The sequence below is a fragment of the Ictalurus furcatus genome, chromosome 5, assembly GCF_023375685.1.
Source record: "Ictalurus furcatus strain D&B chromosome 5, Billie_1.0, whole genome shotgun sequence".
In the NCBI taxonomy this organism is placed as follows: domain Eukaryota; kingdom Metazoa; phylum Chordata; class Actinopteri; order Siluriformes; family Ictaluridae; genus Ictalurus; species Ictalurus furcatus.
In genome coordinates, this window is record NC_071259.1 from 5,956,439 (window position 1) to 5,980,573 (window position 24,135).

At 39.9% G+C, this 24,135-nt stretch overlaps 1 protein-coding gene across 5 annotated transcripts in view; it reads left to right on the forward strand.

The window, feature by feature from the left end:
- The window catches only part of vps13a (vacuolar protein sorting 13 homolog A), a 47,860-nt gene that overhangs the window by 18,265 nt on the left and 5,460 nt on the right, over nt 1–24,135 (forward strand). Inside the window, exons 29-65 of one of the 5 annotated variants that reach the window (XM_053624431.1) lie at nt 1,663–1,861; nt 2,175–2,291; nt 2,593–2,696; nt 3,448–3,615; nt 3,717–4,024; nt 4,125–4,272; nt 4,719–4,860; nt 5,099–5,223; nt 5,464–5,633; nt 5,735–5,961; nt 6,077–6,405; nt 6,491–6,844; nt 6,949–7,050; nt 7,170–7,322; nt 7,802–8,060; nt 9,391–9,551; nt 9,772–9,875; nt 10,962–11,247; nt 11,571–11,990; nt 12,076–12,180; nt 12,901–13,047; nt 13,483–13,614; nt 14,391–14,524; nt 16,419–16,493; nt 17,676–17,805; nt 18,161–18,390; nt 19,051–19,204; nt 19,592–19,738; nt 19,854–19,935; nt 20,029–20,098; nt 20,186–20,300; nt 20,477–20,590; nt 21,173–21,318; nt 22,602–22,683; nt 22,774–22,887; nt 22,977–23,052; nt 23,187–23,350. In XM_053624431.1, the coding sequence (XP_053480406.1) occupies nt 1,663–1,861; nt 2,175–2,291; nt 2,593–2,696; nt 3,448–3,615; nt 3,717–4,024; nt 4,125–4,272; nt 4,719–4,860; nt 5,099–5,223; nt 5,464–5,633; nt 5,735–5,961; nt 6,077–6,405; nt 6,491–6,844; nt 6,949–7,050; nt 7,170–7,322; nt 7,802–8,060; nt 9,391–9,551; nt 9,772–9,875; nt 10,962–11,247; nt 11,571–11,990; nt 12,076–12,180; nt 12,901–13,047; nt 13,483–13,614; nt 14,391–14,524; nt 16,419–16,493; nt 17,676–17,805; nt 18,161–18,390; nt 19,051–19,204; nt 19,592–19,738; nt 19,854–19,935; nt 20,029–20,098; nt 20,186–20,300; nt 20,477–20,590; nt 21,173–21,318; nt 22,602–22,683; nt 22,774–22,887; nt 22,977–23,052; nt 23,187–23,350 (6,093 nt within the window). Of the gene's footprint in view, nt 1–1,662; nt 1,862–2,174; nt 2,292–2,592; nt 2,697–3,447; nt 3,616–3,716; nt 4,025–4,124; nt 4,273–4,718; nt 4,861–5,095; nt 5,224–5,463; nt 5,634–5,734; nt 5,962–6,073; nt 6,406–6,490; nt 6,845–6,948; nt 7,051–7,169; nt 7,323–7,801; nt 8,061–9,390; nt 9,552–9,771; nt 9,876–10,961; nt 11,248–11,570; nt 11,991–12,075; nt 12,181–12,900; nt 13,048–13,482; nt 13,615–14,390; nt 14,525–16,418; nt 16,494–17,675; nt 17,806–18,160; nt 18,391–19,050; nt 19,205–19,591; nt 19,739–19,853; nt 19,936–20,028; nt 20,099–20,185; nt 20,301–20,476; nt 20,591–21,172; nt 21,319–22,601; nt 22,684–22,773; nt 22,888–22,976; nt 23,053–23,186; nt 23,351–24,135 lie in introns of all 5 variants that reach the window. The other 4 variants (XM_053624428.1, XM_053624429.1, XM_053624432.1 and 1 more) reach the window with 4 other exon arrangements.

Consider the following 24,135-nt stretch of genomic DNA (forward strand, 5'->3'; position numbering starts at 1 on the left):
AACAGCAGTAATCTAATTCTTGACCTTATTCTGAATAAGACAATATTCTGATTAAGGTGTTTACATGAGTTGTTTTAGAATACTCCTTTCATGTTCAGGTTTTACATGTTATAGAACATAGATCGATTAACGGCACACGTCATTACGTCCCCACGCCACGCCGTCCGACGTCCCTCCAGAATTTCACGTATCGACATACAGTCCATCTTCGTTATGGAACCGTATACAGTTTTGGGTGTCTTCATTTTTAATTTTATGAAAGCTTCAAGTGTAGTTAATTTTTTGTCACGCTATACGTGCAAATAGACGACTGCTTGAAGCCGGGGGCTGCGTCCCAAACCGCGTACTTACCTAAACACATGCATTTCTCCTACTATATAGCAGGTAAGTACGCGGTTTCGGACGCAGCCGTGCTCTCTTGTTTAGCTTAAAATGGTTGAGCACTGCCGTGTGTGTACGTGTCCTGTCGTGAAATGCGGTGAAAACTCCCACATGACGTTAATAGTGTGATTAAGGTGTGTACATGTCTGTAACGCACGTCGATAATGCGACTAAAACAGGAATACTCCACACGTCTTAAATCGATTTGTGTTTACTTCGAGTATGACTTTAGTCGGATTAAGGTCATCAATAATCGCTGTTTACATGCTAGTTTCTTAATCAGAGTATCGTCTTAAATCGGGTTAATATCGGATTATTGTTATCCACGTAAACGTACTGAATGTGTTCACTTTAATAATCCTTTATACAGCAGTGTAGTATGAGCACACTGGTTTCGCTGTTTGTATAACTTCATTTGTCCGTGTTTGCCACCTATGTTTCCAGTTGTAGCAATAGTCCCCGCTGAAGTGGAAAAATATTATATCCATGAAAAATGTATCCTTTGTCAGATGAAGACAAAAAGGAACCTGTAACAGGAACGTACAAATCATTTTTCTTTACAGCGATGTGCTTTCGTCCCTCCCTAAAAGGCCAAACTCACTCCCATCCAGGCTGTGGCATTTTTAGTTCAGCTCGAGCCAAGATGACAGAAAGAGAGCCTTTGGTCGACAAGAAAGATAAAACCGTTTCAGCCGTTTGGAAACAATTTAGTTTCAAGGAGTCCGATGTGGAACAAAAGGAAATAACGTTTGGTATCATTGGAAAGCTCATTTCCTCTAGCGTCATGACAGCTGGTCTGCATAGGCTCATTTCCTTTCTAGAGCTCACACTGAAACTACAGGCTGATCTAAACCAGGAGACAGACTTTCATTGGCTAAGGATGTTTAAAGTTCATTTCCGGCGATGCGATTGGCTGAAACGTCACGTGACTCTAGCTTCATTTGATTTATTTAATTAAACAAATTTATTTAATTTTGTTTTACATATTTTTTTTTTCAGTTGGATTATATTCAAAGAAATCCACTGTTAAAAATACAATAATAAGTTGTTTTTTTTTAAATTATTATTTCAATAAACGCACGATGTTACCAAAGTCAATGATTAATCATGATCTCAATATTGACCTAAAGAATCGTGATTATGATTTTTATTCATAATCGAGCAGCCTTACCAACGTCTCCCCAGAAAAATAATCACCATATAAACTATTACATTGGTTTTTATTATTATTATTATTATTATTATTATTATTATTTCATTTTGCTTTGTTTTAAAACACAGGTAAACTTCTCCTCCTTGGATGTGCACCTCCACACCGAGGCCCTCCTCAACTCTATGAACTTCCTGAACAGCCTCCTCCCTCCTGCAAAGAAGGGGGAGGAGCCTGTTGAGCCGCCTGCGCCCCGACAAGACGACGAGGGAGAGGGAGACAGCGAGGAGGAGAAGAAAGAGGAGGAGTCCACCATTAGCAAGAAATCCTGTAATTTCAATATCAGAGGAGTCCTCTGTAGTGACTCCTTGTATTAGCCACGCTCTAGCATTACGTTACTCGCTTTACTCGCTTGCTCGTAGACTGGATCTCTATCATTTTTTTCATTTTCAATGAAAATTTTACATTTTCAATAACCGATTTATTATTGAGAACTAGTTGGTCTCACCATTATGATTAAACATGTATCCTCCACATCCTCCACATGCTCAGGCTTTTTTTTTTTGTTGTTGTTGTTGTTGTTGTTGTTTTTATGTTTTTTCTTAATCTTACATCTCTTTGTTCCTCCTCCTCCTCACTGCAGCTACAAAGAAGTCAAAGTTTGAGGATGTGGTGAATTTGCACATCAGAGCAGATCTGTCCTGTCTGAAGGTCTTCATCAGAGGAGAAAAAGCCAGAATCTCTGAGATCAGTATAGAAGGTAACAAAACACACACATTTCAGGACATTGGATTATACATGTGTATCATATGTAACTACCTAACCTGAGCATTATTCTAATCTGAACCATAATCTCAGCAAGGATGAAATGAATTGTATGGTTTCAGCTTTGGAAAAAAAAAAAAAAGAAGCTCATAGCTTTTATTAAAAGCAGCTCAAATTGTCAGGAATATTCAGGGATTTTTTTCTGGTTTTCCTACATAGTTAGGACATACAGAGATTAAGGGAATAAACCCTCTCTCTATCTCTCTCTCTCTCTCTCTCTCTCTCTCTTTTTCCAGGTCTGGTGTCTGAAGTACAGATGAAAAAGAAATCCGTTGAGATTCTAGCTAACCTGAAGAATATTGTCATATTGGACTGCGACAAAGATGCTCTGTACAAAAAGGTAGTGTCCGCTTTATTCAAACTTCTGCCTAGGAAATGTCTCTCATGATCCATCCACTGTGTATACGCACGAGAATTATTTACAGCGTTACATTGTGTTACACATTAAATACGGGTGAACGCCGTTTAATGTCGTATGACGCAGCTAGCCGAGTCGAATGCTGTGGGCTGGAGACACTCGACTGAAATGTTTCTCATGACCTTAGAAACCTCTTGATCTGAAGGTGTACGATTAAATGTGTGAAATTGGTGTTGTAGACAAAAATATAATTGTGCCGACGTATTCATTTCTTTCATTAGAAAACTAACAGTTTATTTACAAAGTAATATTTTTTTAAATGAATGACTCGGAGCGAAATATTCCGAAAAGCAGCCGATAAGTGTCCAGTATAGACGGGAACTCCTTTAATACTGTTTAAAAAGCATCTCAGGGAAATTCCTCAAGAAATCGATCGAGAAAACACCAAGAATACATTTCTGGAAATTCTAGGCAAAAAGGGCGTCGACTTTGAAGATGCTAAAATACTCAATTATTTTGATTCCCATAGTTTTACTTGTGTTATTCCAGAGTTTTGCTGACTTTTTATTATTATTCTAAAATGTGTCAGGGAAAATAAATAAAGAATGTGTCTAAACGTTTGACCGGTAGTGTATCTTCATATACCCATAAGCCTGAGGCATAAGTTCTACGTTTCGAAAGGTGTAGATCTAGTAGAAAAATGGTAACGACTCACTGTAACGGTCTCCTGTAGGCAGTATCTGTAGCGGATAAGGACGTGTTTGGTTTCCACATGGTGAACTACGTGGACGCTACAGACGGAGACGCCTACACAGACATGCAGATAGTGGACACCAGCGTCACTCTGACCGTGGGCTGTATCCAGGTCATCTTCGTCAACAAGTTCGTCTCCTCAATACTGGTGAGCGCGTTCACTTTGGTCGAACCTAACCCATGATTTATTTTACGTAGATCCCATCATATATATATCTCTCGCTCTCTCACTGGTCCCACCCACTCCAGGCCTTCATCAACAACTTCCAGGAAGCTAAGGATGCTCTAGCAGAGGTCACGGCGCAGGCGGCAGAGAAAGCGGCCACGGGCGTGTTGGAGCTTGCCGAGAAAAGCACTCGCGTTTCACTGAACGTGAACATCAAAGCGCCTGTCGTTTTCCTCCCGCAATCCTCCGTTTCCACTAACGTCATCGTGGCCGACCTGGGTTTGGTGACGGTCAAGAACTACTTTGAAATCGTGCCCTCGAGAACACACACCAAGATTCCTCCCATCCTGGACATCATGAGTGTGGCTCTGAGTGAGCTGAAGATGTACAGGTGTGCAGCTGGTTCATGTGTTCCGTTGACTTTTTCAATTCGTGTAGAGCAAATTTGTACTTTTAAATATGAATCGTGGGATTTTTGCATGTGTGCTTAGAACCACATTTAAGGATGGCAGGTTCCAGAGTGAGATTCAGTTACTGAAGCCTGTAAACATGGACCTGTCAATCAAGCGCAATCTCTCTGCCGCCTGGTATCACAGCATCCCTGACAACCAGATCAACGCACACCTCAGGCCCATGAGTGTAAGTAGCTATGTTTCCATCCATTTTTTTTTTTATGCGAATTTTAGGATATCGGGGGGGGGGGATTTCATCCGATAAGAAAGCACACACGTAAACTACGACGGAAAATAAATTCCTCGAGGCGCATCAAAAAATAGATACATTTCAGCCGATTTTGCTTCTGCGAATGTTTTGATTGGATAACTGGTTCAGAAAAGTAAAAACAGTGGAGAGCAGGATGCGGCGGTTTCCCCCGGAAGCGACGAGTAATTCTTTTGAATGCACTGGATGGGAAAAGGCGCTTTTATCTGCAAATGTTTTATGCGATATTACAAATATTTTTTCGCATAAGTTAAATTCGCAACTTGGATTGTTTATCCAGAAAGCCATCGTGTTGTATTTGTGAGAATTTAATTACCCGTCTAAAATTTTGTGTGTGTGTGTGTGTGTGCACGCTAACACTCTAGCTGATACTGAGTCAGGAGGACCTAACTGTGGTTTTGAGGACTCTGAATGAGAACCTGTCTGAGACTTCGGACGCAGTTCCTGCTCCTAAAAGTTCTGATAAGGCAGAGACTATGTCTAACAAAGATTCCCAAGGATCTGGAGGTACACATACACACACTCTCTCTCTCTCTCACACACACACACCCACGATTTGTTGCAGTAAATGTGTGGTAGTCAGGGAAAACCCATCACAGGGTGAAATTTCATTTTTTTATTTTTTTTTTTTACTTTATAAACCACAGAACTGAATACGTTTCTCTTTTTGTATGTAAATCAATCACAAGTAAAGTCTTAGCATTTTAAAATCCTGATTTTGAACTGATTTTGAACTGATCAGCAGGGACCACAGTGGTAACAGCAGCAGTGGTGGAGGGACAGAAGACTGCCAAACTGAAAAGCACACTTAAACTCCACTTCAAGTTCGATTCAATGACCCTGGTTCTCTACAGCTCAAGTGGAAGCGAGGTACTACAGTAACTACTATTCTCTAGGAATTGTTCCACGTGTCGTAGCCAGCACTGAAACGATAGGTGTAACATCTACAGTATAGCCATAAGATGCTCTGGCAGATACCAGGTTGGTTTTTTGTTTTTTTGTTTTTAATCGACGTCAAGACCGTTCAAATTTCTAGAAATACAACATGCTTTCTTGCGAAGTTAAATATGAAAATAATACGGAAACCTACCCGTGTGTGTTTGTGTTCAGACTGCGTTGCTGGACTCTCATGACGAACAGCTGAAGCTGGCGGAGTTCACCCTGGGCACCATCTCCACCGCAGTGCATACGTTTTCAGACGGCTCCATGAAGGCTTCTGTCAAACTCGCCGAATGCCTGCTGGACGATAAGAGGAAGAGGGTCAACATGATCACGTCCAGGTCAGAGGTCATGAATGAATAAATAAATAAATCTGCACATTGCAAACGCTATGTCGACCTTAATCCGAATGCAAGTCTTAACGTGTGTGTGTGTGAGTCAGGATGATGGCAATGCGAAAGGGTGCTGAGAAGAACGTCATGGTGGAGGTGAACTATCGCCAGGGCCGGGATGGGACCAGCCTCGACACTGTAGTTCAGGATCTTTACCTCTGCGCCAGCATGGAGTTCCTGCTCACGGTGGCTGATGTCTTTCTGAAAGCCATGGATCAGGGCTTCTCCAGCCATCCCAAGAGCAGCAAACCAGCATCCACCTCCACCAAAGATTCGAGTGATTTTTTATTTTTTTTGCTAATAATCCTTTAATAAATATTACTAGTTTGCTAAGAATAATTTTTAGTATATTGAATACATTTGTGTTTGTTTTTGGTTTCGTTTTACAGCAGCTCCTGCTCAGTCTGCGTTGGCAAAGACGGAAATGAACGTGATGGTGAAGAACCCCGAGATCGTGTTCGTGGCCGATCTGAGCCGCGCCGACGCCCCCGCCCTCGTCATGACCACGCAGTGCGAGCTGACGATGAAGAACGACTCTGCCGGTCAGCTCATGACAGCCGGCATAACTGACCTGAAGGTGGTAGCATGCCCGTTTGTGCGTGGCACAGACGAGAGCAACGTCACCACGGTGCTGCAGCCGTGCCAGGTGTTCTTCAAACAAACGCAGTCGCCTACTCAGCCTCAAAAAATAGAGCTCTCCATCAACTCCCTCACCCTAAAGGTGAACATCGCGTCCTTCAGGAAGTTCTTTTAACCTTCATCTTACCTCCATCAAATCTGACTTTTTTTTTTTTTCTCTCTCTTAGGTGTCACCCATCATTATAAACACAGTCATCACTATCCAGTCAGCGCTGACCCCTGCAGCCGAGACCCCTGAGGAGTTGGAGAGCCCGGTGCCTCCTGACTTGTGGGAGCGCAGGGACTGGCGGGACCTCAAACTCTGGTTCCTGGAAGAGGAAGGAGAAGAAGACGCAAAGTCCGTGGCCCCGCTCGTCCCCCAGGGCGAGTCACTACAGCTTAAGATTATCTCCATTTGCCTTACTCTAGAGGCAGGTGTGGGTCATCGCACCGTCCCCATGCTGCTTGCCAAATCCTCTTTTCATGGAGACGTGAAGAACTGGAGCACTCTAATCAACCTGCAGTGCCACCTCGACATGGAGGTTTGTCCGAGTTCAAGTTGGTAGATGTTCTTTGAAGGAATTTAGAAACTAATGTTTTCATATGATTATAGCTTTAAATGTGTGATTATGTGCGTATGTTTTAGGTTAATTATTATAACGAGATTTTGGGAGTATGGGAGCCACTTTTGGAGCCACTTGAAGACGAAGCTAAAGATGGTTTCAGACCCTGGACACTGGAACTAAAGGCACATGCTAATAAATGTTCTTCTTAAGCTTTAAAAAGAAAAGGAAAAACTACAGTATTGATCCAAGCAAAATGTATCTGAATGCTGTTTGTTTAAATAATGTTCTTCCTTAAACACAGATGAAGAAAAAGCCAGTGAAGCGGTCCGGTATTTCCGACGAGGTGGACTACACCGTGCCAGATTACAAAACCGTAATCGGCATCAATAGCAAAGACCAGCTGAATATTACTCTCTCCAAATGCGGACTGAACATGCTCAGTAATTTAGGAACGGTACGAAAACGTTTTCACCCGTTAGCTCGGCATATTTTGGTCAGTATAATATACAGTCGTGCAAACAAATAAGTACAGCCTATGGAAATTGTTGGCTTTTTTTTTTTTGACGTATTTGGACAAGCAAATGTCTGCGCCATTTGTAGATGGTTTTCCTTACAGTGGAATCATGTATTTCAAATAATTTGGAGATCTTTTAAATCCCTTGCCAGACTCGTAGGCATCCACAAGCTTTTTTTTGAAGGCCTTATAGAACTCTTTAGATCTTTGCATGATGACACCACACGCCTCAATAGCAAAGGGAACACCAGACACTAGATATGAGAGGGGTATAAATAAGACCGGTTCCACGTGCACTCCCTAAGCAGGTTCTAATCACTGGCACCTGATCTTGAACACCTGATTCTCATTTTATGGATATGAAGGGGTGATAAATGTTGGGGTGTACTTACTTTTTCCATGTGACCATCTTATCCCAGGCATTTGCGGAAGCTGCGAAGCAGACGGCGGAGTGTTTCCAAAAGGACCAGGCTCCATTCGTGGTGAAGAATCAGTTAGGTTTACCAGTGGCTGTTCTGTACAGCGAAGTGTTTAAGCCTATCGGGAAGAAGTGTAAAGACCGCATGGTGGAGCTGCAGGACGGAGAGAGCTTAAACATGGACTACACCCTCACTGCTGCAGACACCGATCAGTTCTCAGCGATGACCAGCCTAAGCAGCGAAAACTACATCCAGCCTAGTAAGATCGCATGTTTTACATGTTACTCAGTGCAACTAAATCAGCTGAAATTAAGGAGTAAAACATGACTGGTTGTGCTGCTATAGGAAACTAATCAATGACGAAATGCTGGACAGCGGTAAGCGGAGTTACCGTGACCAATCTGAAGTCAATTATTTTCCTATAATACCACGTCCTGACGTGTTTTTATTCCTGTTAAACCACAGCAGTTTGCGAACGATTTAAATTTTTTAACGCATCGATTGAATACATTACATATTGTTCGTTTTATCCGTTTATAGTTACATTTAATGTTGTGGAACATCTACGAAACATGTCCGTTACTTTAACGTATTGTTATTGCAGTTCTAAACAGTCGGTCCCTCACCAGCCTCCATCTTGTACTCTCTGTTGAAGAGTTGAAGACGTTCCCGTCTCAGAGCACTTTACCCTTACGAGTCCACAGAGGCGCAGGCGGGATCACTTAGGTCCCCCCCAACCCCCCCTACCCCGAGTTAAAATACTCTGTCGTTTATGGTCAAACTGAAAAGAATTGAAAAGTGTTACAATAAAGGAACAAAATACCGTGCTTACGTAAAATACAGAAAACAAACAAGATGCACTTTCCTCTGCGTCCGTCTCTGTGAACTTTGATCTGGAGCACGTCACAAAAACGAACCGAAACGCGGCGTATAATTATCACACAGACATGAGAACTAGGCCTCTAGAAACCTTGAAATGTCTGCTTTTTAAATGAACCAAATCGAATCCAAAACAAAGATTCTATGCTTATGTAATGTGCAACTAACGATAGGTACAGGATTTATGTCTAAGCCCCTTAGTGCTGATCTAGACACATAATCAGTATTCAAAAGTCTTGGGAAATATATTTAGTACGTGTTTTATGGCCCTATCTCAGTGTCCTTGGATTTTTTTTTTTTTTCCCTAACTTGATTTCCTCAAAAATACAAACATATATGTACATGCTGCTCACGTATTATTGTAGCAGAATTTATGCTGAATATATATTTCTATATATATAAAATATATTTATATAATATATAAATAATATATATTTATAATATTTCCAATAACATGCTATAAGTAACTGAAATAAGAACAAATGTCGGAGCATGTCAAAATATCTCATGTCAAAACACACACATTTTATTTATATTATATATCTCAACACCTTCTGGCCAATCAGAATTGAGAATTCCATAGTGCTGTGGTGTAACAAGTTATATATAATTGCTATAGTGCTAAAAAGTAAAGAAATCATAACTGGTAGCTGGTCTGTGCACTAGCAAATCTGGTCAAGTGCACAAATGTCCTGTTTGGATGCTTTCAGCCCCTGTCGGCCACACCTCCGCCAGCGTCATCCCGCTAATCAAAGTGGGCCGTGGCATGTACAACGTCATGCACCTGGAGTCTGGGGTCACGCGCTTCTTCATCTGCCAGATTTACTCCAACGAGGGCAACAAGTTTGTCAAGATCCGGTCACCTTTCCTGGTATCTGCCACTTTAAACACCAGACACGTATCTCGTTGTACATACAGTACATTAAAACACAATTATTAAAGTATTGTTTAAATGTGAAAAAAGTATATCATGTAGCAAACTGTAGATTATTTTTCAAGTGTTTATAGACCGCTTGATTGGCAGATGTGTTTAGTTCTTCGTTAGTTAATAATAACCAGTGTACGACGGTGAACTTTTCTCCTGTGTCTAGATCATTAATCACTTTTCGCTGCCATTCCGGGTGTTCGAGGGATCCACGTGTCTGGGCATCTCTTCACCTACTGAGGAGTTCTGCGTCCCTCTCGGCTCCTACAGGTATAACACGCGCACACACATCAGCTTTAGAGTGGAAATGTTGTGAGCACAGGAAAAGTGCATATTACATATTCAATGGCAGAGAACTATTATTATTCTAGCCTCATATATAAATTTTATGTATTCTGCAAAGATTTTTTTTTAAGTTAGAATTGACTAAAATGTCATCTTGTCCCAAAAACATTCATGTGACGTATCATATCATTATTCAGTATATACCACAGAGCAGAATACAGATTCTGATTGGTCAGAAGGACCATTCATTTTCCATAACAGCACGGTTTATATTATAATACGCTAATCGTTTCTGTAGTAACTCCTTAGACAGGGACTTGTATGGCGGACACTCCTCGTCGACAGGTTTTTTTGTGGATAAGGAGAATCTGATTCTGTAATCAGATGTTTATTTAGCATTTAGAGTCCAGAACTTGATAACAGTCAGAGGTAAAGCTGTTCCGTTAAATTTTCGATACAGGAAAAGTATTCAGTATCGAGGAGTTTGCGATATGCAGTTTCTCAGTAACATGACAAGCTGGGTTTTTATTTTTTTTTCGTCGTCTCATTAACTTTAAGAGAGAAAAAGGGAGGCTGGTGAGGGGAACGTCTATTTAAACAGTGATAATTGTTTCATGAGCGTTCCATAACATTAAATGTAACTGTAAGCAGATCATTCTTTTAATAAAATAAAAAATATATAATGCTTGGCCTGTTGCTGTGCTGCAAGAGGTATAAAAGACCATTGGGACGCGAAGTTATAGGAAAATAATTACGTTCGGGCTGCTAACAATAACTCTGCCTCATATCAGGCTGCATTACACCACCCAGTTTGTTTGTATATAAAAATAGCGCAGATATTAACTCCACTCACCCCGAGTGTTACTACATAACAGCTCTGCATCCCATTGGCCTTCCTCTGAAAAACCGAGGCATAGGAGACTCAGAATAACGATCAGCATCTTCATGTCGCCCATGTAGAACAAACTTTTGTGTATATTATATATATGTATGCAACATACGAATGTTTCTTTAGTCAGTTTAGAAACAGTAAGTTGTGCAGATGCACTCATAGCTACGATGTCCTCGCAGATCGGAGCTCACCCTGCAGCCCGTAATCGAGGGAGACGAGCAGTACGAGCACTCCGAGAGCTTCAGCTACGAACACCTCAGTCAGAAACTCGACGAATGCGTGGAGAAGACGTGCCGTCGGCGTGGCGACTCTGCGCAAATGTTCAAGGTCAACATGGTTCCCGTTCGGGACACCGTGATTTCCGACAGCACTCAGGAGGAGTTCGACCAACCATACGTCCTTCATCTGTGGCCTACCGTGCTTCTCCGGAACCTTCTGCCCTACCCGATCACCTACAGCTTAATGGTATCTGTCGTCTCGCTAAAACTGAAGGCTAGGAATCTGTGTCGTGCGGTGCCGTTTGAGCTAGGGAGTTACCTTTTCGTATTTGCAGTTGTATCATTTATGCTGATTTGTTTGGTTTTGCTCACAGGTCAGGTTGGCTTATTTATGGAAAGACTAGAAGTAGTCAATCAAAGTGACTGGACAGTGAAAAGGCCCTATTAGTTTTACTGAAGTATAGGAAAACCTTGGATATGCGGTACAACTGGTAAAATCCTAACAAATTATAAAAAGACAACCTGTTGGTTTTTTTGTTTGTTTTTTTTTCTTTTTTTTTTGACTGAAAGGTCAGCGGAAGCCCCACCCCCACAATGCTGAAGGAAGGCCACTCGTCCCAGCTTCACACGGCCATCATGGACCACTCGAGTCTGGAGCTGAAACTCCTCGGCTACCTGCAACAGGACTGGGAGGCCCTGTACCACCTCCGCTCCGACCACGACGAGATCGGTTTCGTTACGTTCCACTCGCGCCATTTAGATGAGGACGTAGACGGCGAGGGCACGAAGACCGAGCTCGATATTGCTGTTCACGTGAAGAAGGAAGTGGGCCAAGTAGTGGTAGCCATCCATTCTCCTTATTGGATGGTGAACAAGACGGGCAGGCTGCTGCAGTATAAAGCCGACGACATCCATCGCAAGCATCCCAAAGATTACGACATGCCCCTGCTGTTCTCTTTTAAACCACGCAACTTTCTGCAGAACAACAAGGTGTGAGCACTGACGTCATGCGCTGAGATCACTGCAGTTTTCCGGATCTATTCTATTTCAAACCAATCTCTCTTTCTTTCCCTAGGTCCGCTTGATGATTTCAGACAGCGAGCTGTCAGACGACTTCTCGATAGACACAGTCGGTAGTTATGGTGACGTCAAATGTAAAGGAAGGGCCAAAGATTACCTAGTGAGTAATTATTTTAAATAGTGGACATGGATCACATTATCTAATATCTGAAGTTCCAGTAGTGTCTGGCAAACTGAAGATGCTTGAGTTTATTTTTGGATGAGAGTAGAGACTTTTTTCTTGAAACCCTTCCAAACAACTTGTGGTGATGTAGGTGACTTCAGATTGTAGTTTTGGAGACTTTCTGACCCCAAGACGCAACTAACTTCTGCATTTCTCCAGCTGTGATCCGTGGAGATTTTTTGTCCACTCAAACCATCCTCTTCACAGTGCGTTGAGACGATATAGACACGCATCCAATTCCAGGTTGATTCATAAAATTTCCAGTTGACTGGAACTTCTTAATTATTGCCCTGATGGTGGAAATTGCCATTTTCAGTGCTTGTGCTATTTTCTTATAGCCACTTCCCATTTTGTGAAGCTCAACAACCTTTTGCCGCACATCACAGCTGTATTCCTTGGTCTTACCCATTGTGGTGAATGACTAAGGCAATTTGGCCTATGTGTTACCTTATATTTATAACCCTGTGAAACAGGAAATCATGGTTGAACAATTTCCTGTTCCTAGTCACCCAGGTATACCAACACCAAAGGTGCCACTATTAGTGGAGGGCACTGTATTTGATATATTGTATGTGTATGTAATTATGTAATGTATAATGTCTTTGTGCCACATACATCAGTACAGTACACTAATGCAAACGTGCTGATTGCTTTTAGGTGGGGGTGAAGATTGACACTAGCAGTTTCAGTCTGACACGCCTGGTGACGTTCCTGCCCTTCTACATGCTTGTGAACAAAACGAAGCATGTAATCCGAGTGTGCGAAGAGGGACAGGATGACTGGACTGAGGCAAAACCTGGAGAGGTCAGCACTCATATTAATTTAATTAGTATTTAATAAAATACTGCTTTATTACCACATAATTGTATTCACACCTACTTGGTACTGAAAGTAGAGCTAGAAATGCTTAAGAATTTTAAAGGTTTAGTTTGTAATTTATGCTGCAACATATTTATTTCATTCATTTATTAGAAATGTTTCCCATTCAGTGATGTATTATTTATATATATATATATATATATATATATATATATATGTAATTTATTTACAGGTTTTACATTTCTAATGGCCCGAGATCCATATGAAATTCTGCTATTTCCAACCTGTATTTACTACAGTAGATAGTTTGGTTCCATCTCAAACTGATTACTATTCACTAAATATGTGTCTCCAAACATTTGACCGGTAGTGTAGCTATAATTGGAAATTGATTTTTAATAGAAAACAATTCTTTCACAGACCGCCACTCCATTTTGGCCAGAGAGGGATTCAAAGAAGCTCAGAGTGAAGGTGGACGGCTGTCAGTCGACTGCTCAAGCCATCGCCTTCCATAAACCCGAGAACTGCCTCCTACTGCACCTTGACAACACCGTGAGTTTATTTTTAAAAAATATATATATATATAAAGTATTTATGCATTCATTTTTATGGATGCACAAAAATTGGTAGCACCTGGTTGATTGGTAGCACCTGTCATTCCCCAGGGGTTGGTTCAAATACCACTGGTACAAATACCAGGTTCAATTACATTTTATTGTTGGTGTGACATTTAATTTGACTCTCTGAATTATGTTTTGTTTATTTTATCCATCAATGCGACACTTGAACTTGTCTACCACTCATAGGTTTTTGCAAATTATCATTTCATTTGTAAATAAATGTAAAATAAATCCATCAATGAACGATCGTCAGCTCAGCTAACATGATATTTGTGAATGCATGTGAATAACCAAGTTGATTAATTTTAAAACATCTCATTTGAATATGTTTTGATTTAACAAAAAATATATAATATTATTTAAACAATTTTAAAACTTTCCTACGGACCCCCTGCAATTACATCACTGACCACTAGGGGTCCGCGGAAACACTACACTAGATGGTGGAGTACATAATGCATAGTGCAAGTGTATAGTACGTGATTTGCGACACGACTATAGTATTTAACTTCCGAAGCGTGTTTTCAGAACAGAAGCAACGTAATGAGTAAACGTACCACGTGCAGTCCAACTAATCGATAATGAGATTTGGTCACAATGATTTTCATAATCGATTATTATCGATTTATATATATACACTCTTAAACACACATTCATAGAAAATCACGCCCAGTAATGTAAGTTGTGCTTTCCCCCTTTGGGTTCCAGCTGGGTGGTATCATCGTCGACGTGAACTTGACTGAGCATTCGGCTGCAATCCAGTTCTCTGATTACCACGATGGCGCAGCTCCTTTTCTTATCATCAACCACACCAAGGAAAACACACTGGAGTTCCACCAGAGGTGAGGGATGAAACTGATCCAGGGCTAAACATACCTTGAGATGAAGAAATCTCTTTTTTACCCCTCGTTGAAATATAGTGATAGCTTCTATTTTTTAATAAGGATGTGTCAATACCATTTTTTTTTTTTTTTTGTGAACGAATACAAGTACATGTTTTTATTGATATCGATAGATACTGATACAAAAATGAGTAACCTACTTACTAGTATCACTCAATCAGGGTCACCGTAGAAGCATTTTATTTAGCTCTGTTTGTTTCTCCACTCTATATAGTAACTATAGGACGAGCATATACGATTAGGCTACTAGGTTCATTCTTTTTAACATAGCTAGTTGATTTTAAATGAAGCACATTAGCTGGCTAAGTTAGTCACCTCAGTTCGAGTAGAGTTGCAAGTTCATTTCACTTTGGAAAAATTTTTCCGTACAGCTGTAAGTAAGGTACGTTTTTGATTTTGTTGCCTTGTCAGTAACTGATATTAGCTGATCATCAAGAACAATGTACTGGGAAAGAGCTGGTATTTTCATCCACATAGTGTTGACAGGTTTTTTTTTCTCTCACCTAGTCAGCATTTGCTGCAGTGTCGTGTTTTTTTTCATGTACTGCTGTCAGGAAGGATAAAAAACCCTTGCTGAGTTTTTGCTTTTGGAGGTGTTTAATCAGGTTACATGTGCACTACCTACACTATGTACATGTGTACTTTGGAGACAGAAATGTTTCGCATGATCTTAAAAACCTTTTGATTTGAAGCTGTATGATTAAATGTTTGAAATCGGTGTCGTAGACAAAAAATATAATTGTTGATTATAATTGTTGAACATTTCCATTTCTTTCATTAGAAAACTAATTTAAATATATAAATAAAAATGAATATTTTTTTAAATGGATGATTATAAGCATCTGGCGTAAGTGGGAACTCCTTTAATACTGTTTAAAAAGCATCTCAGGGAGATTCCTCGAGAAATCGGTCGAGAAAATGCCAAGAATACATTTCTGGAAATTCTAGGAAAAAAGGCCGTCGACTTTGAAGAAGCTAAAATATTAAATTATTTTGATTTATTTTGGATTTTTTTTATCACAACATAATTCCCATCATTCAATTTGTGTTTTTCCAGAGTTTTGATAACTTTATTATTATTATTATTATTATTATTATTATTATTATAAAATGTGTGGGTAAAAATTAAATAAAGAATGAGTGTGTCTAAACTTTTGACTGGTAGTGTATAAAGGTGCTGAAGTTTCCTCCTCTTGATTTTTATTTATTTATTTATTTATTTTGCAGAGAACAATCTGCTTTACTTTGATTGGCATCATAAATAGTGAAATAAACCCAGATCATGCTTTCTGTTCATCAGCAAGAAAGCACTAAGCTTGCGTGTTATTCTACCATATGGTATCGGAGCGTTTCTTTTGGAGTGTGAGTAATGAAGGCACTGTGTCTGACTGATACCAGTATCGCTATCGCTGCATCCCTGTTTTCTAACATCCCGTCTTATGTTCTGCACACACTTTCTTTTCACTATTGTATGTCGCTTCCTAACCATTATATTCTCTACTATTTACAGAGTCACGAGTCTAACCGGTAGATTCTGCTCACCCAAAATGAGTGATTACTACAGTAACAATACTGAGCATTGTCTTACTGATTTAATGATGTAGTCACACACAGCTCCTCAGTGGAAAGACGTCTAATGAAACCCCGAAACACAATAATGCTTCACTTTGTTCTTTCCTGAAACTAACAACTCAGTTTGATGTGCTTTTGTTTGTTTAGTTGACTTTTTTTTGTTTGCTAGTCATTGTTGTGTTTGTTTTTCAGGTGAATTAACTGTTTATGTTGACCATGGTAATTTTTTGTTGTTGTTGTTGTCCTTTTGCTACATATTCAGCTGCAAGGAGCGTAGACCCTCTACTTGGGTTCCAGATGGAACCTTTGCTTTGGGGGAGGACAGACAGTCCAGCTGGTATACAAAAACATATTTACATTGCAACAATACAATTTTTTTATATTTTCTTCTTTTTCTTCTTTTTTTTCCAATGAGAGAGTTATGGAGTGCTTTTTATGTTTCTTAGTTATGCAGACATGTATATAGTCAGATAATAATTTGTATTCATGTTTATATGTTTATATATATATATAGATATAGATATATATATATATAGATATAGATATAGATATGGTATAATTGGTATTACATTATTTGCTTCTGCTTTGCTTCCCCTTTGCAGCTTTTGGATGGATGCTGTTGCTGCGGAATAAATGATCTGGTTCTGTGATCTTTCATTTCATCATTTCATCATTTCTATTACAGCATGTCTTTCTCTCTGTCCTCAATAGATTTCCGCTCCAAAATGAAAACTGTGATTGACTGGCTTAGGTTCTGTCGCTTCTTGATCCTTGGATAGATGCAAAATGTCACCCTTCTGTTTTCTGAGATCGTTTATGCCCTCCGATGCATTTGGGCTGGGCGATATGACGATGATGATAATAATAATCTTGATATCATCATAAATTTTTTCAAGAGTATGGTGGAAAACACTTGACTCACTGACATGTGTCTGACTGGATGTTAAATGTATTTCTATTAATTCTTGAAACTTACCGTTAAATAATTCATTTTTCTAGACATTAAATACAAAGTAAAGCATGGCAGGCTATGCTGTGGTATGAAAATAATTAATGACAGGGTGGGCTGATATGCTGCCCCATGTGAAGTGGAGTAACACCCCGATTTTTATAAATGCAGCATCACTAATTTGTTGCCACTTTGTTCGCGATCCAAAGTATCACAGTATGATCATTTTGCCATATCGTCCACCCCTTCTGTGTATACAGCATGTCTTTCTCTCTGTCTTTAAACTGCAAGTTGAACTGCTTTTTTTCTGTCCTCTTAAGTAAGACTGGATCGTGTGGAGTATGCTGTTATACTCAGACCTTCTCTCTTAGACTGATCTTACTCTGTGCTGGATGATTTTTTTTCCTTAGGCTGCATAGTGGCCTCTTTGCCAAATGCAAATAAACTCCAGCAAGGCAGAAACGGCATTCACCAAACTCCAAGACACTGCATTATACTTTGTGAAGAGAACTGGTATTGTGTTTGGCGGTGTGTGATGATTCTGACTTGCTGCTTGTCTCACTCTGTTAGCTCTCAGAAGCTGGAGATGGACGAGCTGGGTCCAGGCCAGGCCGTCTACTACACATGGGCCGAGCCCACAGGATCTCGAGTTCTCCGATGGAGCTGGGGACCCTACAGTGGTGAGCTAAAGAATGAGCAGGTGAGGATACAGAGGAGCTAACACCTGAATCTGGACATACTGACTAGAGGGAACAAAGTACAGAAAATATTTAGTATAATTATGGGTAAAAAAAAAAATTACAGCTTAATTAAGAGTGGAGATAGCAAGTCAAAATTATGCTTGAGTAACAGATAGAAAGTGTTCGCACATAATGTACTTAAATGTCCTAATAACAAGTAATGAATAATGACTCGATTTACATAAACACCGGGGGGGGGGGGGGATTTCCTTCATTAGCAGGAAATCAAACAAAAGTTCAGCCAAAAATGTACTAGAGCTAAACAACAAAGTTGAAAAATATTTACGTAGCCTTTGTCGTGATGCGTGTGTGCAGGACCTGCTGATGGACATGAACGATGAGGGAAAGCTGTACGTCATCTCGTTTTATGAGGGCCTTCAGCGGGTGGCGTTGTTCACCACAGAGCGGCGTGTCTACAAGCTGCTGTGTGAGAGCGAGAGGGTGGAGTTAGCCGAACAGGAAATTAGCCTCTCGCTGCAGGATATGGGCATCTCACTGGTCAACAACAGCACCAGCCAGGAGGTGGCCTACATCGGTATCACCAGGTAGTTTACAGTTAGGCTCCAGGCTACAGAACGCACACAAAATGGTTAAAACAAAAAAAAAAACAACTACTATGCAATATACACCGTATCCCAAAAGTCTCCATACATAGGGGGACAACGTTTACCAGCACCATGTCGATATGTCATTTCAATACATTCTTCTTTTGTCAAAGGCATTCTTGAAGGCTATCTGAAATATATATATATATATATATATATATATATATATATATATATATATATATATATATATATAAGTAATTAATATGTGGGAGGTTGTTAAGTGTTTTTATTGCCATTGCAGTTTACGTTGCATGCAATAGATGGCTCTAAAAAAACTTGCACAGCAATTCTTTAAGAGACATGTACATGTTCTGAGATTCAGAGTCTTTGCTGAGTTGATAATTATTAAACATGTACAGCATTATCTATCTATCTATCTATCTATATATATATATGTGTGTGTGTGTGTGTGTGTGTGTGTGTGTGTGTGTGTATATATTATTATTTATTTATTTATTTATTCATTTGCACCCTTCAAATGAAAAGGATGACATAGGAAAATATCTTACGTTTTATATCTTATGTTTCATACAATATTGCACAACATAGTGAATAAATCTGACTTTATAAATAGGCCTTGTCCGTGTATGCCTGCAGCTCTGACGTGGTGTGGGAGACCAAGCCGAAGAAGAAGAGACGCTGGAAGGTTATGAGCGGAAAAGACGCCGAGATGTTAGAGCAGCACTACAAAGCTTATATAGAGAGCAACCCATTGGATCACAGCATCCTAGACCTGGAGAACGGCTACCAGGTTACAAATCACACAGATTTCACCTAACCACACTGTCATCAGAAAAAAGGACTGTGTATCCTGCATGTGAACTGAAAGTCTGATATTGCACCTGTGCATAAAAACACCGGCAGCTGGGATATGAGGACATTTTCAAATCTACATGATGCATATCATGTAGTTCATTGTAGCCATGCATTTATTTATTTATTTTTTTATGGCACAGGTGTTGCTAGTCCATTTAAAGTACTTTATTTGGCATTAAAATTAATTATTGACCTCAAGTTGATTATAATATCTCTAAATATTTCTATTTTCTGTCTTTGGCTATTTTATACTCTCTGTATCTCTCACACACACACTCTGTGCATCTATGTCTTTCTCTCTCTCCGTCTCTCGCTCTCTCAGGTGAGTCTGACTCCGAACGGTTTGGAAATGAGGATACTGCAGCCTTACGACGCACCTCTCCGAAGGAACTTTCTTCCAGCCGTGAAGATCGAGTACAGCGTCTCGGCCAGACAGAAAGCGTACCGCGTGCAGATTAACAGGGTTCAGGTTCGTCTATCGCACATGAACTCATAGTATACCCATCGTAGCATACCCACTTGCACACTTGGCTAATTTGTTAACGCAAATAGGTGGAAAAAAATATTTTTGTGTGTGTGTGCAGATCCAGAATCAGCTTCCTGGAGCCATTTTCCCGTTTGTGTTCTACCCTGTCAAACCTCCCAAATCAGTCAGAATGGACTCGGGTCAGCAACCTAACATTCACAACATACAAAACCATTAAGCTTATCGAGGCACTGCTGGATCAATCAAATAAAATATCGTTTTTTCTTTTAAAGAGGCAAAACCGTTCACTGACCTCAGCCTCATCACGAGAGCAGCAGGACACTCAGACATCCTACGCATCAAGTATATTTCTTTATTTCTTTGTGCCTGTATTTCCGACGTGTCCGTGCCATTGTACAGTATGTAACGAATGTTGTATGTTGTCCACAGGTATTTTAAGGTTTTGATTCAGGAAATGGACCTACGTTTGGACCTAGGCTTCCTGTACGCCATTTTGGATCTGTTTACCGCTGAGAACGCTGCCACCGTCACGTCGGAACAGGAGGTAATATAAACACACGCTGTTACAACACGCACGTCTCTGATTTGGTCAGTGTTCCGGAGAGGTGATAGCACAGCGACCATTTGTCTGACTGTTAATAAAAGGGTTTTATTGAATGAATTACAATGGAATATTAGGTATAAGACTTTGAGTCATACTGTTTACTCTTCCTCTCTGAGGTGGAGCTGTTTGAGAAGGACATTGAGTATTTAAAGACAGGACTGAACCAAGTGTCCGCGACAGACACGTCCCCCACCAGCCTTTACGAGTACTTCCACATCTCTCCCATTAAGGTTTGGCACCTAGCATTTGTCTGTGTTTTTCGATTATGTCGTATTGTATTTCTACATTATGAGTTTTTTAATTAATGCAAAAAATAAATCAAGTTGTGTCCTAATTCAATAGATTAAAAAAAAAACATTGCTGTGGTATCAAGTGCTATCATAGGTCCACGTCATACCGCTCTGTCGTTAATTATTAAATTTATTCCTTACATAATGTCTTACTGTGTGTTGGGGAACATCATTAAAAACAAAACTAGAGCAGAAGATGGCTATTACAGTATTTAAGTGGATTTTGGATCACCTTAGCAATGTAAAAACATTAAAGTTTCTGATAAAGTTATAAATAATTAATAAAGGGATACAGATTAGACTTGTTTTATGCTATACAAGCGCTACGGCTGTTCAGATTGCATTCGAATTTTCATTACTTTTCGTTGCATTTGTTAGCCCCGCTATGTAGACAGCATTTCTGGTTTTATGGTATTAAATCAAATTCTCCAATTGGCTAGAGGAGAAGTCTCAATCGGCTGAACGGTTTTTGCTTCCACGGTTATGGCCGAGTTACGATGATGGCGTGTTTGGTTTCCTCAGCTCCATCTGAGCTTCTCTCTGAGTTCTGGCGGTGAGGATGGGAACAAGGAGAAGAGGGAGACTGAGGTGATTCCTGTGCAGTCCCTTAACCTTCTGCTAAAGAGTATCGGTGCAACGCTGACCGACGTCCAGGACGTCGTCTTCAAGTAATCACCTTCACGCTACGTTCTTCTTCGCGACAGCAAACACACTCTGGATTATAGCATGCCGTGAGGTCATGAAGTTAGGATTAAATTCAGGGATCTGAAAATCTCATTGGAAAATTCGAGTTAGTATTAAACACATGGCACGCAAAGGTTATTGCATCGTAACACATAAAAGCCAATCGTGTTGCAGTATGCAAACACAGGATATGTAATACCGGTAGCAACTCCAAACCTAATTTTTTTTTATTTTATTTTAAAGTTGGGCCGCTGTGTAAAATGTAAATAAAAACAGAATGCAGTGATTTTCAAATCTCATAAACTCATATGTTATACAAAATAGGACATAGAAAACATAAGTGTTTAAACAGAGAAAATGCACCGTTTTAAGAAAAAAAAGAGGTAATTTTGAATTTCATGGCCGCTACACGTCTCAAAAAAGTTGGGACAGGGCAACAAAAGGCTGGAAAAGTAAGTGTTAGTAAAAAAGAAACAGCTGGAGGTTAATTGGGTACAGGTCAGTAGTATGATTGGGTATAAAAAGAGTATCTAAGAGAGGCAGAGTCTTTCAGAAGTAAAGATGGGCAGAGGTTCACCAATCTGCGAAAAACTGCGTCTACAATTTGTAGAGCAATTTTTGAATAACATTGGTCGACATCAAATTGCAAAGACTACGAATATCTCGTCATCTACAGCACATAATATCATCAAAATATTCAGAGAATCTGGAGAAATCTCTGTGCACAAGGGACAAGGGTGAAAATCATATAATAGAAACCAGGTGTAGTTGTATATCATGCATTAGGTGAATACATTTGTATACCAGAGGCAAGAGATATAAAGAACAGCCAGTGTGTGTGTGTGTGTGTTTTTTACAATACCACACTCTTGTCCTGCTGTGGTGGCTGTGGTTCAGACTTACTTATTTTCTTTCACACTTGCCTGACTCCTTAACAACACTTCCTACTGACAGTGTGGTTAGATGTGAATTTCACACATGGTCACACTACCAGACACCATGGATTTTGTGCTGTGTTGACAATGCTGCCCTCTAGTGGACGTTAAGAAAGCAGACTACCTGTGTTGAATAATATTAAATATTGCAATACGTTGTATAAGCAATTAGCGTGCCTAGCTGACTTTTAAACCCTTTCATTAATTCATTTTAGACACATGATTGAGTAACTACAGTGAAAGTAATGTGTGAAACAAAATGTATGTAATCTGGAAATGCTGATGGATCTCAGGACTTTAAGGATAGAGAGAACATGTGTGTGTTATTCCAGGCTGGCGTTCTTTGAGCTGACTTTCCAGTTCCGTACCACACAGCAGCTCCAATGGGAAGTCATCCGTCATTACTCCAAACAGGTCACCTTTAACCTTTTTTCACCTCCTTCCTATCACATTGCCAACACATTATCACGTGCACTTATAAGCTGGTTTGTTTGTGTCCTCCAGGCTATCAAGCAAATGTACGTACTGGTGCTGGGGTTAGACGTCCTTGGAAACCCCTTCGGTCTGATCCGGGGTTTGTCAGAGGGAGTTGAGGCCTTCTTTTATGAGCCATATCAGGTAAGGATTTACCCTTCAATATTCCAATTGGCGGAGATTACTTTTTAAAAATTCATTTATAAACATTTCTTTGTGTTGGTGTTCCTCAGGGAGCGATTCAGGGTCCGGAGGAGTTCATGGAGGGTATGGCTTTGGGTATGAAGGCTCTGGTTGGAGGTGCAGTAGGTAAGAGGTTTTTTTTTATTATTTATTTATTTATTTATTTATTTATGTATGTATGTATGTTTACACATAGACAAAATGTCTTCTCGGGAGTCAGTTATTCCTCAGAGTTGTTTTGTTCGTGCTCTGTGTGTCAGGGGGTTTAGCCGGAGCAGCGTCTCGTATCACGGGTGCGATGGCTAAAGGCGTGGCTGCCATGACGATGGATGAGGAGTATCAGCAGAAAAGGAGAGAGGCCATGAACAAGCAGCCGAGCGGTTTGAAAGAGGGTCTGACCAGAGGAGGGAAAGGACTCGTCTCTGTGCGTAACACCTGAAAATAAAATAAGGAAGGGACGAAACAGAAAAGAACATGCGGATATTGGAAAATAATCCACAACAGAGAAGTGTAATGCAGCAGAGTTACACCTGCCACCTGGGAGTTGATTCTTTTCCAATAAAAACATGTCCTGAAGTGTTTCATTTACTCTTATACCACAGCAGTTTGCAGATGATTATATATAGTTTTTAAGTTTTACTGAACCATGTATACTTTTTTTAATCTGTTTAGGGTTACATTTCACAAAATAAGTTAGTTGCTGTTATAACTTAAATTCTAACTGCTATTAACAGTTGCTCCATTATCAGGCTCATTTTTTCTTTTCTTTTCTTTTCTTTCCAGAAATGTTTGAGTGAATCATATCCAGTGAAAACTGTATTGTTTTCTCACTAATGTAGATTTTTATGTCTTTGGCCTTTGACTGCTTATGTAATCATAGTATTAATGTTGATATCCAACCAGGCTTCAATCTTTAATCATAATGATGTCCAGATCTTTCCTTCTTCTTTTTTTTTTTTTTAAAAATTCAAAAGGGCTTTTATTAGCGCTGTGGCTGAGTAACGCTCTGGTCCCTGTTCCCATTTAGGGTTTTGTGAGTGGTACTTTGGCCTTTGACTGCTTATGTAATCATAGTATTAATGTTGATATCCAACCAGGCTTCAGTCTTTAATCATAATGATGTCCAGATCTTTCCTTCTTCTTTTTTTTTTTTTTTTAAATTCAAAAGGGCTTTTATTAGCGCTGTGGCTGAGTAACGCTCTGGTCCCT